The sequence below is a fragment of the Coregonus lavaretus genome (genome assembly GCF_964263955.1).
Source record: "Coregonus lavaretus genome assembly, chromosome: 4".
Lineage (NCBI taxonomy): Eukaryota > Metazoa > Chordata > Actinopteri > Salmoniformes > Salmonidae > Coregonus > Coregonus lavaretus.
In genome coordinates this window covers 36,582,016-36,598,456 of record NC_139991.1, presented here as the reverse complement: position 1 = coordinate 36,598,456, position 16,441 = coordinate 36,582,016, and the positions used below count along the sequence as shown (strand labels likewise).

General features: G+C 43.9%; 1 protein-coding gene across 2 annotated transcripts in view; it reads right to left on the bottom strand.

Moving 5' to 3' along the window:
* The window catches only part of LOC311127651 (calmodulin-regulated spectrin-associated protein 1-B-like), a 190,689-nt gene that overhangs the window by 61,531 nt on the left and 112,717 nt on the right, over positions 1-16,441 (bottom strand). Inside the window, exons 1-2 of one of the 2 annotated variants that reach the window (XM_084159486.1) lie at positions 3,990-4,164; positions 3,190-3,331 (exon numbers count right to left, since the gene is read on the bottom strand). In XM_084159486.1, the coding sequence (XP_084015612.1) occupies positions 3,190-3,280 (91 nt within the window). In that variant the 5' untranslated portion in view covers positions 3,281-3,331; positions 3,990-4,164. Of the gene's footprint in view, positions 1-3,189; positions 3,332-3,989; positions 4,165-16,441 lie in introns of those variants that run through there. The other variant, XM_084159485.1, reaches the window with a different exon arrangement.

Here is a 16,441-nt window from a genome sequence, read left to right as displayed (position 1 = left end):
TGCTGATGCACAACCAAGTTTCGAAATTGCACCTTGTGAATTCTACTATGCTAACTTTCAACAGTAAGTTGAGACCCTGACTGAGTTCCTAAAAAAAGTAAAAACTAGGACCTTGGTGTCCTTATACACTACATTACATAGAAGTATGTGGACACCCCTTCAAAGTAGAAACACCTAGGAGCAACAACGGCTCAGCCGCGAAGTGGTAATCCACACAAGCTCACAGAACAGGACCGCCGAGCGCTGAAGCGTGTAGCACGTAAAAATGGTCTGTCCTCGGTTACAACACTCACTACCGAGTTCCAAACTGCCTCTGGAAACAATGTCAGCACAATAACTGTTTGTCGAGAGCTTCATGAAATGAGTTTCCATGGTCAAATAGCTGTAATACAAGCCTAAGATCACTATGCGCAATACCAAGCGTCGGCTGGAGTGGTGTAAAGCTCGCAACCATTGGACTCTGGAGCAGTGGAAACGCATTCTCTGGAGTGATGAATCACGCTTCACCATCTGGCAATCCGACGGACGAATTTGGGTTTGGTGGATGTCAGGAGAACGCTACCTGCCCGAATGCATAGTGCCAACTGTTGGAATAATGGTCTGGGGCTGTTTATCATGGTTTGAGCTAGGCCCCTTAGTTCCAGTGACGGGAAATCAACGCTACAGCATACAATGATATTCTAGACAATTATGTGCTTCCAACATTGTGGCAACAGTTTGGGGAAGGCCCAGCATGACAATGACCCCGTGCACAAAGCGAGGTCCACACAGAAATGGTTTGTCGAGATCGGTGTGGAAGAACTTGACTGGCCTGCACAGAACCCTAACCTCAACCCCATTGAACATCTTTGGGATGAATTGGAACACCGACTGCGAGCCAGGCCTAATCCCCCAACATCAGTGCCCGACCTCAATGCTCTTGTGGCTGAATGGAAGCAAGACCCCGCAGCAATGTTCCAACATCTAGTGGAAAGCGTTCCCAGAAGAGTGGAGGCTTTTATAGCAGAAAAGGGGGGTCTAACTCCATATGAATGCCCATGATTTTGGAATGAGATGTTCGACGAGCAGGTGTCCACATACTCTTGGCCATGAAGGGTATGTAGCTACAGCCCTGCACACACGGTCCGCGCTATCTGGGATCATTGGACGTCCCTACCCCATTAAAGTTGACATTTTAAATGGTTAAGGTTAGGGTTAAGGTAGGGGTTAAGGTTAGGGTAGGGACATCCCAATGATCCAGGATAGCACTGACCCTGCCTCACACCCACTTACTCCAACACACAACCTTTGTTACTTAACAGTTAATACATTTTCTCAAGGATCTTTGTTAGGATCGAAGCGGTGTGAACTAATAAGGGTGGTTGGACCACATCACCAACAAACTATCACAGCGGGACCACATCACCAACAAACTATTTCATTTCATTTTTCATTTTTAGTCATTTAGCAGACGCTCTTATCCAGAGCGACTTACAGGAGCAATTAGGGTTAAGTGCCTTGCTTAAGGGCACATCGACAGATTTTTCACCTAGTCGGCTTGGGGATTAGAACCAGCGACCTTTCGGTTACTGGCACAACGCTCTTACCCACTAAGCTACCTGCCGCCCATCATGGTCCAAACACACCAAGACAGTCGTGAAGAGGGCACGACAAAGCCTATTCCCCCCCAGGAGACTGAAAATATTTGGCATGGGACCTCAGATCCTCAAAACGTTCTACAGCTGCACCATTGAAAGCATCCTGACTGGTTGCATCACTGCCCTATCAGCACCTGGGAATTCAGGTGCAATTTGTTTTGTAACGTATTCCACAACTGCGGTGGGTTAAATCTAAAAGGTGAATTTACCAAACATTGTGGAGACAAGCGGGACCTCAAGAGTTAACCAACCCTGCGAATGTGTTTGGTATCTCATATTTGTATATTTCAATAGGGAAGTGAGGTATGTTGGAAGCTTGTGGAGCAGAGCTTTGTAAACAAGAAGGGAGTAATTAAATGATCTACGGAACTTTAGTGAGGTCCAGCCGACCTTCTGATACAGGATGCAGTGGTCAGTATTAAAACTGTCACCTGTGATAAAACGAATGGCGCTATGGTAGACGGCATCCAAAGGTTTAAGAATAGTGGCTGCTGAATTCTGGTAAATAGTTTCTCCATAGTCAAGACTGCACAATCTGCTTCCTTCTGTTCATGGAGCCGCAAGATCTATTTCTAAAAAAGAAGCCCACGTTAAATCTTAGCTTTTTAACTATCTCATCAGTATCTTTTTTTAAACGTTAGATCTTTATCAATCCAGACGCCCAGATATTTATAAGCGGGAACCAGCTCGATGAGAGAGACATCCAAATGACTTAATATGTAGCCCATCAGACATTTTTCTGTGAATTAAAGAACATAAACTCAGCAAAAAAAGAAACGTCCCTTTTTCAGGACACTGTCTTTCAAAGATAATTCGTAAAAATCCAAATAACTTCACAGATCTTCATTGTAAAGGGTTTAAACACTGTTTCCCATGCTTGTTCAATGAACCATAAACAATTAATGAACATGCACCTGTGGAACGGTCGTTAAGACACTAACAGCTTACAGACGGTAGGCAATTAAGGTCACAGTTATGAAAACTTAGGACACTAAAGAGGCTTTTCTACTGACTCTGAAAAACACCAAAAGAAAGATACCCAGGGTCCCTGCTCATCTGCGTGAACATGCCTTAGGCATGCTGCAAGGAGGCATGCGGACTGCAGATGTGGCCAGGGCAATAAATTGCAATGTCCGTACTGTGAGACGCCTAAGACAGCGCTACAAGGAGACAGGACGGACAGCTGATCGTCCTGTCTCCTGGGGTAGCACCATGGTGTAGCCGGAGGACACCTATTTTCCGTCCTCCTCTGGGTACCCTCTAGCCCACGGATGTGTGAAACTCATTTTTCCCCGTGGGACGCATGTCCTCTAACCATCCTTTTTTAAATGTTCAATGCTTGACGCTTTGATGATTCAAGTGAAGAGACTTTATACATGTAGGGCTATTACCATCTTTACACAGTTTCTATTCGGTTTTAGTAATATCAATGTAGATTGAGTTTTTATAATTTTTTACTCAAACCACCAGCATTGAATCGGCTCACAGGCCGGATCCGGTATCTTTGACACCTCTGAACTCATGAGTTCAAGGCAGTTAGAAGACAACCTACCCTCTAGCCTCATAAATTCGGGGCAGTAGAAGTGCACCACTGACAGCAGGGCGGAGCAGTCACACATGTCCTTCATGAGTTCATCCAGCATGGGGAAGTGCTGGAGCTGCCGGCCAGAGAGGTGGTCTCTACGGTATCGCACCTACACACACACAGAGATGGGTCAGAGGTCAGATAGGGGCATGGACTGGGTCAGCCTGTCTGAGATTAACAGTCCTTCCCGCACACAATGCACACTCAGATGCACAATCACGCACACACAATCCACTGTAGTGGGTGTCTTCTTGGCAGCCTGCTCCTGCCAGTGACACAGCAGAATTGAATAGCTCTGTTTAGCTCTCTGAGTTTATCCTGGGTCGGAGCCAGTTGAGTTCACGATCCTCCTCTTTGTAACTGATTTAGAAGGTCATTTGAGAAGCTCTGGTTTGTTTGTTTGTTAAGTCATCAGCAGGAGTGGCATGCCAAGAAGAGCACAGCAGCAACAACAACACCACCACCACCACACCAACAGCCAGGAGTCAATGACAGAGTAAGTAGCTATCACATTCATAATGTAAACTACACCAACCCTCACAATAAGCTCTTCTACAAGAGTAGAGATATGTGACCAGTAGGGCTGAGCGATATGGCCTAAAAATCATATCTAGATTTATGCATACTTATGGGCGAATCACAATATATATCTAAATGTTTTTGTTTTGTTTTCTCTACATAAGCTTTGATGCTAAATTAAAGGTCAATACACTGCAATTCAAACAGTCAGGAATAATCTAATGAATTCAGGGCTTGTAAAATTATACCTAGGCTAAATAGCTGAAAAGCTTTTCGGTGTAGCGCTTGCCAACCTCCCGGCTTTCCACCGGCCTGTACTGGAAACTACATCCCCTCCAAGGCGCTTCTCTCCTGGCTATCATACTGGTAACACTGCCTCCGTTGCGTTACTGTTTTGATGGGCCCCAGCATTTAATCGCACTGAGTAAGTCACCACACTCTCCTTGCTGTTGTTATGTTGGCTAGTTTTGTGCCTTGGTTGTGTTTATTGTGGGTCCTAGTGCTAGCTGGTTTCTAGTGTTAGGTTCTGAACAAACAGAGTAAAAACTCACAGACAACTAGAAAAAGCTCAAAGCAAGTTTATTCACCCACTGGGTCAAACAGCTGCAAAGACAAAGACATGTTTACACAAGCACATACATTTATATTTACAGTGCCTTCGGGAAGTATTCAGACCCCTTGACTTTCCACATTTTGTTACATTACAGCCTTATTCTAAAATTGATTAAATTGTTTTTTTCCCTCATCAATCTACACACAATACCCGATAATGACAAAGCAATAACAGGTTTTTAGACATTTTTGCTAATTTATAAAAAATATAACATTTACATAAGTATTCAGACCCTTCACTTAGTTGAAGCACATTTGGCAGCGATTACAGCATCGAGTCCTCTTGGGTATGACGCTACAAGCTTGGCACACCTGTATTTGGGGAGTTCCTCCCATTCTTCTCTGCAGATCCTCTCAAGCTGGATGGGGAGCGTTGCTGCACAGATATTTTCAGGTCTCTCCAGAGATGTTAGATCGTGTCCGGGCTCTGGCTGGGCCACTCAAGGACATTCAGAGACTTGCCCCGAAGCCACTCCTGCATTGTCTTGAATGTGTGCTTAGGGTCGTTGTCTTGTTGGAAGGTGAACCTTCGTCCCCTGTCTGAGGTCCTCAGCGCTCTGGAGCAGGTTTTCATCAAGGATCTCTCTGTACTTTGCTCCGTTCATCTTTGCCTCGATCCTGACTAGTCTTCCAGTCCCTGTCGCTGAAAAACATCCCCACAGCATGATGCTGCCACCACCATGCTTCACCGTAGGGATGGTGCCAGTTTTACTCCAGACGTGACGCTTGGCATTTAGGCCAAAGAGTTCAATTTTAGTTTCATGTGTCATGTGCCTTTTACTGAGGAGTGGCTTCCGTCTGGCCACTCTACCATAAAGGCCTGATTGTTGGAGTGCTGCAGAGATGGTTGTCCTTCTGGAAAATGCTCCCATCTCCACAGAGGAACTCTAGAGCTCTGTCAGAGTGACCATCGGGTTCTTGGTGCTCCCTGACCAAGGCCCTTCTCCCCCGATTGCTCAGTTTGGCCGGGCGGCCAGAGCTAGGAAGAGTCTTGGTGGTTCCAAACGTCTTCCATTTAAGAATGGAGGCCACTGTGTTCTTGGGGACCTTCAATGCTGCAGAACTGTTTTGGTACCCTTTCCCAGATCTGTGCCTCGACACAATCCTGTCTCGGAGCTCTACGGACAATTCCTTGGACCTCATGGCTTTGTTTTTGTTCTGACATGCACTGTCAACTGTGGGACCTTATATAGACAGGTGTGTGCTTTTCTAAATCATGTCCAATCAATTGCATTTACCACAGGTGGACTCCAATCAAGTTGTAGATACATCAAGGACGATCAATGGAAACAGGATACACCTGAGCTCAATTTCGAGTCTCATAGCAAAGGGTCTGAATACTTATGTAAATAAGGTATCTGTTTTTTTTATAAATTTGCAAAGATTTCAAAAAACCTGTTTTCACTTTGTCATTATGCGGTATTGTGTGTAGATTGCTGAGAAATAAATTATATTTAATCCATTTTAGAATAAGGCTGTAACTTAACAAAATGTGGAAACAGTCAAGGGGTCTGAATATTTTCCGAAGGCACTGTATACCCTCCTACTAGGCAGAGTCAACTCCTTGCACATCTAGACAGCCAATACATCTCTGTTGCTAGTCATGAACTTAATTGGTTCCTCTCACTGGTGTAGTCATGGCCCTGCCTCATGCTAGAACCTTCATGGGCGTGGAAGTATATGTGTGTGGGATAGGACTGTTCCTTCTCACTTCATCTGACCTGACCTCGGGCTGAATTCCTCGCTCCTCCCCAATCCATGACTATCCTATTTTATCAGTGACTGAAACCAGACTGTAGCCCTTTGCCTCCCTCCTTAGGAGCCATGAGATTTAACAAAACTTTCTGCACTCCCCCTTCCTCACTCAGTAACTTTCCATACACCTAGTTTTTATCCACTTTCCATAGACCCCAACACATACATTCATTATACATGTAAAGTAATCAATAAGTTCTAGTATGGTAACATGAATAAGTATATTTCAAGCTAGAACCCAACACTAGTCTGTGGTTGGGTTCTGGCTTGCTGCCTATAACTTTGATGATCCTACAAACTGTGTGATTCAATCTAACTAACAATCACACTGTGTGGATTGATTGACTTTTAGCTGAATCCTCAACAATCTATTTTATTTGTATGGATTTCAACAGAATTTTTCCAAAACGGTGTCTACCACTTTCCACCATACGTGGAAACTGACTTTTTTCAGATTGGCAGCAACCACCTTCAGAGACTACGGTGAACGTTTCATCCCATGTAGGAGCTGCACCTATTTCGCACAGTTCCAGGATAATATTGGCCAGCCAAATTTCCAATGTGGAAACTGTCAGCTTATTGATGAATATACTGTATGTCTGAGCTGGACATCCAGAGTAAGGAAATTGAGACATTGCAGTGTATCCTGGATAGGTCCCACTCTAAGACATTTTCCTTTTCTACTCCTCAGCCTGGTCGTCGTGCCACTGCCTCGCCACCGTATTGGCACACACTGACTGACTGGCCAGGGCTGACCTCCCTAGTGAAGTCACCTCTCCCCACACATTTCACCTGCCCTTCCCATCCTACCTCGACCTCCCATACCGGCCCCCCCTCCCCACCCCCCTTGGAGAATAAAGGAGCAAGGACGCTTTATGACGAGCTGGCGGATGCCACGGTTATCGATCTTGCATCCCAGTGGAGGCACGTCACCCACCTTAAGCCCAGCGCAAGGTAGCGGTCTTTGGTGAATGGGGCTGAAATGTCTTTGGGGGATCCCATCCTGCTGACCAACAGTTTCGCCCACCTGCTTCCAGAGATTCCTGCTCCTTCATCCTCTACCCTGTCTCCTGAGTGTCCAGCTCAGGGGGTTTCTACCACAGGCCCATACCTTCCGGGCTCCCTCTCACATCAGGCCTCGAGGGTGTCTGAGGCTCCAGCACCCCCCTTGCTCGGAGGGCTTCTATTGATGATGTGGGTCCTCCGTCCCCCATCTCCTGTCAGTCCTCAAGGAGGCTCAGAAAAGGCCGGACGTCCACGGCCACTCAACTTCCTCCAGCCATCATCCTTAGTAGTTCCATGGTGTGGCACATCTTGGTTCCCGGAGCAAAAACTGTGCTACCTGGGGGCTACGGTGAAGGACATCACAGGATTTATTCTGTCTATACTACATCATCAGCCAAGGGCTGCTGCTGTTGTAGTGCATGTGGGATCAAATGACATAAAAAAGCTAAAGAAACAGGATTTTATTGAGCTGATCAACACCCTAAAAGGCTCTGAAAAGCAGCCGATTATCTCTGGTCCCGTGCCGTCGCTGGGTCGCGGCTGCGAAAGGTTCAGCAGGCTCTTAGCACTTCATACCTGGCTTAAAGACTACTGCCACACTGTTAACATAAGTTGACATTTTCAACACTTTTTGGAAACAAAAGATGCTCTGCAGGGATGATGGACTCCACCAAAACCATCTAGGAGCCTTGACCCTCTCTTCATATTTCAAGACTGCATTAAGATATTGACTCGGAGACAGACCAAGCCCCGCTCAGATAATACCTCCCATCCTCTCTAAGCATTATCGTCGTACTGTTGTCTATACTGCTAGAGGTGTTGTCAGTTGTAATCTCTAACCCATTCATTTGAACTCCACTCTTAGATCTGCTATTGTTAGCTCGAAAGATGAGACCACTGTGGTCTGCTCACCCAGTGCTTTTAGTTCAAATGTGAATTCCATAAACTTGAATACCCCCTCGGTTTTCAACCAAAGCCCATGTACAGTGGGGAAAAAAAGTATTTAGTCAGCCACCAATTGTGCAAGTTCTCCCACTTAAAAAGATCAGAGTGGCCTGTAATGTTCATCATAGGTACACGTCAACTATGACAGACGCATTGAGAAGAAAAAAATCCAGAAAATCACATTGTAGGATTTTTAATGAATTTATTTGCAAATTATGGTGGAAAATAAGTATACTAAATACTTTTTCCCCCCACTGTAAGTCAGTTTATAACATTCCATCATTGGTTACTCAGAGTTACTCATACTGACATTGGCTGCGGCCTCAGGCCCTATGGTGTTAACCTTGGAAAAGCAATTCCAATTTATTCTCCTTCCTCTATTACTAATAGGGATAGACCAAATGGTGCAGTTCTATGCAATCTTATAGTCATAACAACTATATTAACCATCAGACAGGGCCTGCAACCGCCTATTGAACGTAGCTTGTTTGAGTTGGAATTTCCATGTTACTTTAAAAATCGTAAAGGTCTTGGGTTGATGCATCTGCGCTTACTTCCTAAACTGGATTACATCAAGATCTGGGCTATGCAGATGAATACGGATATTCTGGTATTGACTGAATCTTGGATCTCTGAGGACATTCTGGGCTCTGATATTAATATTGAGGGTTATGTGTTCAGAGCTGATAGACAGGGTAGAGGTGGTGGAGTGGGAATTTTTATAAAAAATCATTTATCTGTCTCTTTATTGAAATCCATTTCCTTTTACTAAATCAGAATACATTATCCTGGGTGATCTAAATTATAAAGCAGAAAAGCAGGCTTCAGACAATCTAAAAAAAACATGTGTAATTGATCTAAACCTAACCCAGCTGGTGACTAAGCCTACACGGCCCAACCCTAAAGATCCTTCAAAATCAACTCTGAGCAATCGGGGAGAAGGGCCTTGGTCAGGGAGGACCAAGAACCCGATGGTCACTCTGACAGAGCTCCAGAGTTCCTCTGTGGAGATGGGAGAACCTTCCAGAAGGACAACCATCTCTGCAGCACTCCACCAAGCAGGCCTTTATGGTAGAGTGGCCAGATTGAAGCCACTCCTCAGTAAAAGGCACATGACAGCCCGCTCCAAAAGGCAACTAAAGGACTCTCAGACCATGAGAAACAAGATTCTCTGGTCTGATGAAACCAAGATTGAACTCTTTGGCCTGAATGCCAAGCGTCACGTCTGGAGGAAACCAGGCGAAGGTTCACCTTCCAACAGGACAACGACCCTAAGCACACAGCCAACATTTGGTATTGTGTATTGTGTGTAGATTGATGAGGGGGAAAAAACTATTTAATGGATTTTAGAATAAACCTGTAATGTAACAAATTGTTGAAAAAGTGAAGGGATCTGAACACTTTCCAAATGCACTGTATATACACAGTATATATTGTGTTGAATGTGTATTTTATATTGTATTATACAGGGCGCATTTGGAAAAGAGACCTAGGTCTCAATATGTCTTCCCTGTCAAAATAAAGGTTTAATAAAAAAATTACATAAAAAATAAGCCTTCCACAATCATAAGACCCACTAAAAATGTAATGACAGTATTTTATCAAAATAATATAGTTTAACCTGCTTTTTTCAATAATCCCTGATCTGCTTTCAAGTCTGTCTATGAAAATGACCTTTATGTTACAAATTTAACCAGAACCATGCACATCCACTAATAATGACCAACTTCTGGTGTGAGCTGGCATTATAGAAAATTAACACAGGTCTCAAACAATCTCTCAAGCGCAAGCCCACATGCTAGTGAGTAGCCAGCTCATCTTTATATTTAAAGTCTAGCCAACTTGGATCTATTTGCTTGCTACAAGGTAAACCAGTTTGTTGAACTGTTATGAATACACCCTCCTGTCCGTCTCCAACTGTTTGAACAACATAGCCTGTTCACTTTGTTTAGATGTTGAAATCAAGTGGCCTACCTTGATAAGAAGATGCTTATTTCTCAGAATGATAACGAGTTGCCAATTCCTTATATAAATGTGTATTTTTATGCTCATTGCACATTTATAAAAACACAGACTAGACAGCTAGCACATAACAGTCTAGCTAAAATGCTGCGAGCAGTACAATCATGTTCATTGATACTCCCATTTTAGTAGGGTCTGCTCTGTTCTAAATAAGAGACAGAGAAAGAGAGATCGGGGAGGAGGAGGTGGGTGAGAGTGTTATGATTATGGACTCATGCGGTCCCCAGTCGCACACAGACTGCTTTATGGAGAGACAGTGAGTCAGGGAAAGAAAGGTGGCCTTTGTGTGTCTGTTAGCCGCATTCATCACCCCACCCTTTCTGAGAAGCCGACGGGAAACCCCACACAGACAGACAATCAGACAGACAAACAGGCCCTGTTCCAACACCAACATGCATCCTTCACTCTGTCATTTCTTCCTTCTATCCTTCGAAGTAATCACTGATCTAACACGGTCGGATAAGTGTAAGCAAGGGTTCCATTACACAGCAAATACCAGTCAACTCATGTCAGATCAGTGAGAACTCTGAAGCAGGAAGGAAGGAAGGAATTTGTAAAATATTGGAACAGGGCACAGAGTGACTAAGTGTGCACTAAGTGTGTGGACATATTGCAGGGGTCCATGCCAGAGAGCAGCAAGAGGGAGGGGGGCAGTGAAAGTCACCTCTACACGCTGATTTAGGTCAGTTTTGCATTTCCCCCCACTAATGGTTAAGGTTAGGATTGGGGGAGGGGAAGCTGATCCTAAATCTGTAACAGGGTATCTGCAGGTTCCATGAAGTTGAATACAATACTTTTTAATGCCACTTGGAATGCAATTTAACCCATAAGAGTATAAGACTACTACTAAGCGATATGGAATTGTTTTAAAATATGTTATGAAAATGTGTATTTGGCCATACTGCTATTAGCCTATACAAACACATTGAATAATAGATTCACTACATGGAACAACAGATAGTCCCAAAAATAACATATAAAAAGGAAGTTTGTTCTGAAGTGTCTATCCTATATCTGAGAGATGTAAAAAAAATTAAAAAAATAAAAAAATAAATAAATTGATATTTCTTATATGTATTTAACCCCTTATTTTTGTCACTAAACGGTCTCCATATACAGTATATACTTCCATAAATGTTTTCAACTGGTACCGGGGGACCTTCAGATGAGTCTTGTGAGGCCTGTGGGTGTCGTAGAGCAAAACAACCAACATGTACGTGTTTGTGAGTCTCACCTTTACAAAGGGGGGTCATATTAGTGTGTAGCCAAAACTGTTTGGACACTATAGACAGAAGTTGGCAGATCGGCTGTACCGACTTCAAGGCTCTTGTGGGGGTCGTAGAGCAAAACAGAGAAGACCATCGTGTTTGTGAGAGTCTCATCTTTCCATAGAGGCGTCATAATAGTAGGCCAAACCGTTCGGATGCTACAGACGATATTGTGAGAATACCGATTTTCAGGATGTCTCAGTCTGACAAACACCGCTCTAGCTCTGTCAATTTTCACCGCAGATGCGGAATTGTTACATAGGTGGATGCGGTGGATTGAGACGATACATCTAGCTTAAATTGACAGATTTTTATGGGGATTTTTTTATCATGCTAATTGCATTTCCATGGGGACACGGATATCGACCTTAGGGGGTTTAATACAAATTTTGAGGTCTGCGCGCGCCACACACCTGCTAATATTCCTCTCGAGAAATGAGCACGTTGGCAAAAGGTAGTATTTTTAGGGCTGGCTCTTTCAGTGTGGACACCCCTTCAAATTAGTGGATTCGGCCACACCCATTGCTGACAAGTATATAAAATTGAGCACACAGTCATGCAATTTCCATAGACAAACATTGGCAGTAGAATGGCCTTACTGAAGAGCTCAGTGACTTTCAACGTGGCACCGTCATAGGATGCCACCTTTCCAACAAGTCAGTTCGTCAAATTTCTGTCCTGCTAGAGCTGCCCCGGTCAACTGTAAGTGCTGTTATTGTGAAGTGGAAACATCTAGGAGCAACAACGGCTCAGCCGCGATGTGGCAGGCTCACATAACGGGACCGTGGAGTGCTGAAGCGCGTGGCACGTAAAACTTGTCTGTCCTCAGTTGCAACACTCACTACCGAGTTCCAAACTGCCTCTGGAAGCAACGTCAGCACAATAACTGTTAGTCGGGATCTTCATGAAATGGGTTTCCATGGCCGAGCAGCCTAAGATCACCATGCGCAATGCCAAGCGTCGGCTGGAGTGGTGTAAAAGACTCTGGAGCAGTGGAAATGAGTTCTCTGGAGTGATGAATCATGCTTCAAGATCTGGCAGTCCGACAGATGCCAGGAGAACGCTACCTGCCCGAATGCATAATGTTAACTGTAAAGTTTGGTGGAGGAGGAATAATGGACTGGGGCTGTTTTTCATGGTTCGGGCTAGGCCCCTTAGCTCCAGTGAAGGGAAATATTAACGCTACAGCATAGAATTACATTCTAGACGATTCTGTGCTTCCAACTTTGTGGCAACAGTTTGGGGAAGGCCCTTTCCTGTTTCAGCCTGACAATGCCCCCTGTTCACAAAGCGAGGTCCATATAGAAATGGTTTGTCGAGATCAGTGTGGAAGAACTTGACTGGCCTGCACAGAGCCCTGACCTCATCCCCATCGAACACCTTTAGGATGAATTGGAACGCTGACTGCGAGCCAGGCCTAATCGCCCAACATCAGTGCCCGACCTCACTAATGCCGCAATGTTCCAACATCTAGTGGAAAGCCTTCCCAGAAGAGTGGAGGCTGTTATAGCAGCAAAGGGGGGACCAACTCCATATTAATGCCATCAATTTTGGAAATAGATGTTAGATGAGCAGGTGTCCATATACTTTTCATCATGTAGTGTATTATAAGGCAGGTGTGCTATTTTAGCAATGAGCATTCTCCTGTAGCATAACGGAAGTAGTAGCATTGTGGCAAAGCTATAGATGGCTGAAGGATGGGGTTGCCCATCTGCATTTGTTTAGGCTACCCCAATGGGCTAATCATTAGCTAGATCAAATCAAATTGTATTTGTCACATACACGTGTTTAGCAGATGTTATAGCGGGTGTAGCGAAATGCTTGTAGGCCTAACAAACTCTAGGCCTAAATGTTCAGAATTTTGCCTTCAATACAAATACCAGCTTAGTATAATGATACTCAATACCATAACAATACCACTGTGAACAAATGCCTTAAAGTCAAATATACAGCACAGTTATAAAACACATGGTCAACTCTCCATCTGGGGAGCTAGGCCCCTGGGTGTGCAATGTTTTCATCCATCCCTGCTCAAACACACCTGAGTCAGCTTAACAAGGTCCTGTTGGTTAGTTGATTTGTAGAATATGGTATGTTAGAGTAGGGCTGGAACACAAGTCTACACAACCAGTAGCTCTCCTGGAGGTATTATGCTATAACATTAGAACATTATCCTACAAAAAAAAAAGAAAAAAGAAAGTCTAATAAAATCAGGTATCAAATGGCAAAACTTTAAAGCAAGGTAGGTAAGTGGGAGGTCTCTAGACTGACTTTTTCCAGTGCCCGGTAAGATGAAAGTAGTTAGGTATTTCATCTAACATGTTCAGGGAATGCATGAAGGATATTTTGATGCGTAACATGTCAAAATAGGATCCAGAATAATCTGATATCTATAGAAATTAATTTGCCTGCATGTTTTTTGTGCATATTGGCCTAGGCTATGCCTATATGCTACATAATTTACCACTTGAGGAAGTGGGAACTCAAAACACATCAGCTAGATTGCTAACTCTAAATATGATATTGTTGCTAGAAAGCCATGCAATTGATCTAACAGTAAATGTAATGTCCTACAAAAATGTTCCATTGGTAGGCCTATATAGGCTACTCTATGTATTCACCGCAAATGGGGCGCTCCGCTTTATTCCGCTTGCGTAGCCTGGGCAGCCGCTAGTGGGCGCTATGGATCTCCACTATCGTCTGGGCTTGATGAGCACATCCAGTGATACACTCCTGTCCCCTGACGACTCGTACATAAAACATTCTCCATTCAGGCTGTAAAGGCTTTCAATCTCCTCCTCAACTAGATTTAATGGCGAGAAGGTGGAAAAAACTGGAAAAATAGGCATACACGAGTGTATCACTGGCTGTGCAAATCAAGCCCAGACGATAGTGGAGATCCATAGCGCCCACTAGCGGCTTCCCAGGCTACCGCTGGCGCATCATCTCAATTATATACTCTGTTTGTAAAGTGGTGTTATTTTCTCTATATTGACAGTTGAGAAATAACTGGTATACTCACATAAAGCTGAGACTCTCCTCTTTTTTAACAACAGTAACAGTAGTTGTTTTAAAAACTTTCCTGCAATTACATTTCAAAATGTTACTCAACTGAAATTAGCCCACCCAACTACCTCATCCCTATATTGTTATTTATTTTGCTCTTTTGCACCCCAGTATCTCTATTTGCACATAATCTCTTGCACATCTAGCATTCCAGTGTTAATACTATTGTAATTATTTTGCACTACAGCCTATTTATTGCCTTACCTCCATAACTTGCTACATTTGCACACACTGTATATATATTTTCTGTTGTATTTTTGACTTTATGTTTTTTACCCCATATGTAACTCTGTGTTGTTTTTATCGCACTGCTTTGCTTTATCTTGGCCAGGTCGCAGTTGTAAATGAGAACTTGTTCTCAACTGGCTTACCTGGTTAAATAAAGGTGAAAAAATAAAAAATAAAAAAAAACTGTCAGTATGCTTGCGCTTATCAGAATGCATCTCTCCCTTCACTCTGTGTGCAAAGGGGGGAGAGAGAGTAAGAGCAGGTTAATGCACATTATGACCAAATAATGGTTTAAGAACCCAAAAATCAGCAGGAACGTTGTGTAGCCTAATCACCGACATTACCAACGTAAGCAAAATTGCTTCGGTAAGAGGGCAATGTAGGTGTTGGTAATTTTCGGTTTATCGTCCCAGCTCTAGTTAGTGTTGTCTATCAAATTGTATAGGCTTATTAGGCTACCTTGCTCTCCTCTGGCAACGGACCGACTCGTACTGGCATAAGCACATGACGTGCATACACAGAGGCGCACATGTCGATAGCTCTCTAACATGTGGTTGGATAGCTCTCTAACATCTTGAAAGTGCGCCTCGAGTATTATTTGATACATTGTTTCTTTTCTTTTGCCATGGTGTCAACAATTAAGCAGCTGCACAATATAACGGAAACACTGTAGTCATATCGGTCAAATTTTTTAAGACTTTTAAAAACTGAATTTAAGACATGTTAAGACTTAAGGCCTTTAAATCAGATAAAAAGTCTTAAAGTCTTATTCATTTAAGTACCTGCGGACACCCTGTGTACCTAGGGGAAACTTCACCACAGAGCATCCTCCTCGCACTGCACAACTTGTCCTCGAGGGCCAAATGTGTCAACAGTTGTGTACTCCTCACACACACACCAGGGTTTTTGTTAGGAAAATGTGTCGCCGGACATCGTGACCGGGAAAAATAAACGCAACATGTAAAGTGTTGGTCCCATGTTTCATGAGCTGAAATAAAAGATCCCAGAAATGTTCCATACGCACAAAAAGCTTATTTCACTCTTAATTTTGTGCAGAAATCTGTTGACATCCCTGTTAGTGAGCGTTTCTCCTTTGCCAAAATAATCCAACCACCTGACAGGCGTGGCATATAAAGAAGCTGGTTAAACAGTATGATCATTACACAGGTGCACCTTGTGCTTGGGAAAATAAAAGGCCACTCTAAAATGTGCAGTTTTGTCACACAACACAATGCCACAGATGTCTCAATTATTGAGGGAGCGTACAATTGGCATGCTGACTGCAGGAATGTCCACCAAAGCTGTTGCCAGAGAATTGAATCTTAATTTCTCTACCATAAGCCACCTCCAACGTCGTTTTAGAGAATTTGGCAGTACAGCCATCCGGCATCAGAATCGCTGACCACGTGTAACCACGCCAGCCCAGGACCTCCACATCCGGCTTCTTCACCTGTGGGATCATCTGAGACCGGCCACCTGGACAGCTGATGAAACTGTGTGTTTGCACAACCAAAGAATTTCTGCACAAACTGTCAGAAACCGTCTCAGGGAAGCTCATCTGCATGCTCGTCTTTCTTACCAGGGTCTCGAACTGACTGCAGTTTGATGTCGTAACCGACTCCAGTGGGCAAATGCTCACCTTTGATGGCCACTGGCACGCTGGAGAAGTGTGCTCTTCACGGATGAATCCCGGTTTCAACTGTACCGGGTAGATGGCAGGCAGCGTGTATGGCGTTGTATGGACGAGCGGTCTGCTGATATCAACGTTGTGAACAGAGTGCCCCATGGTGGCAGTGGGT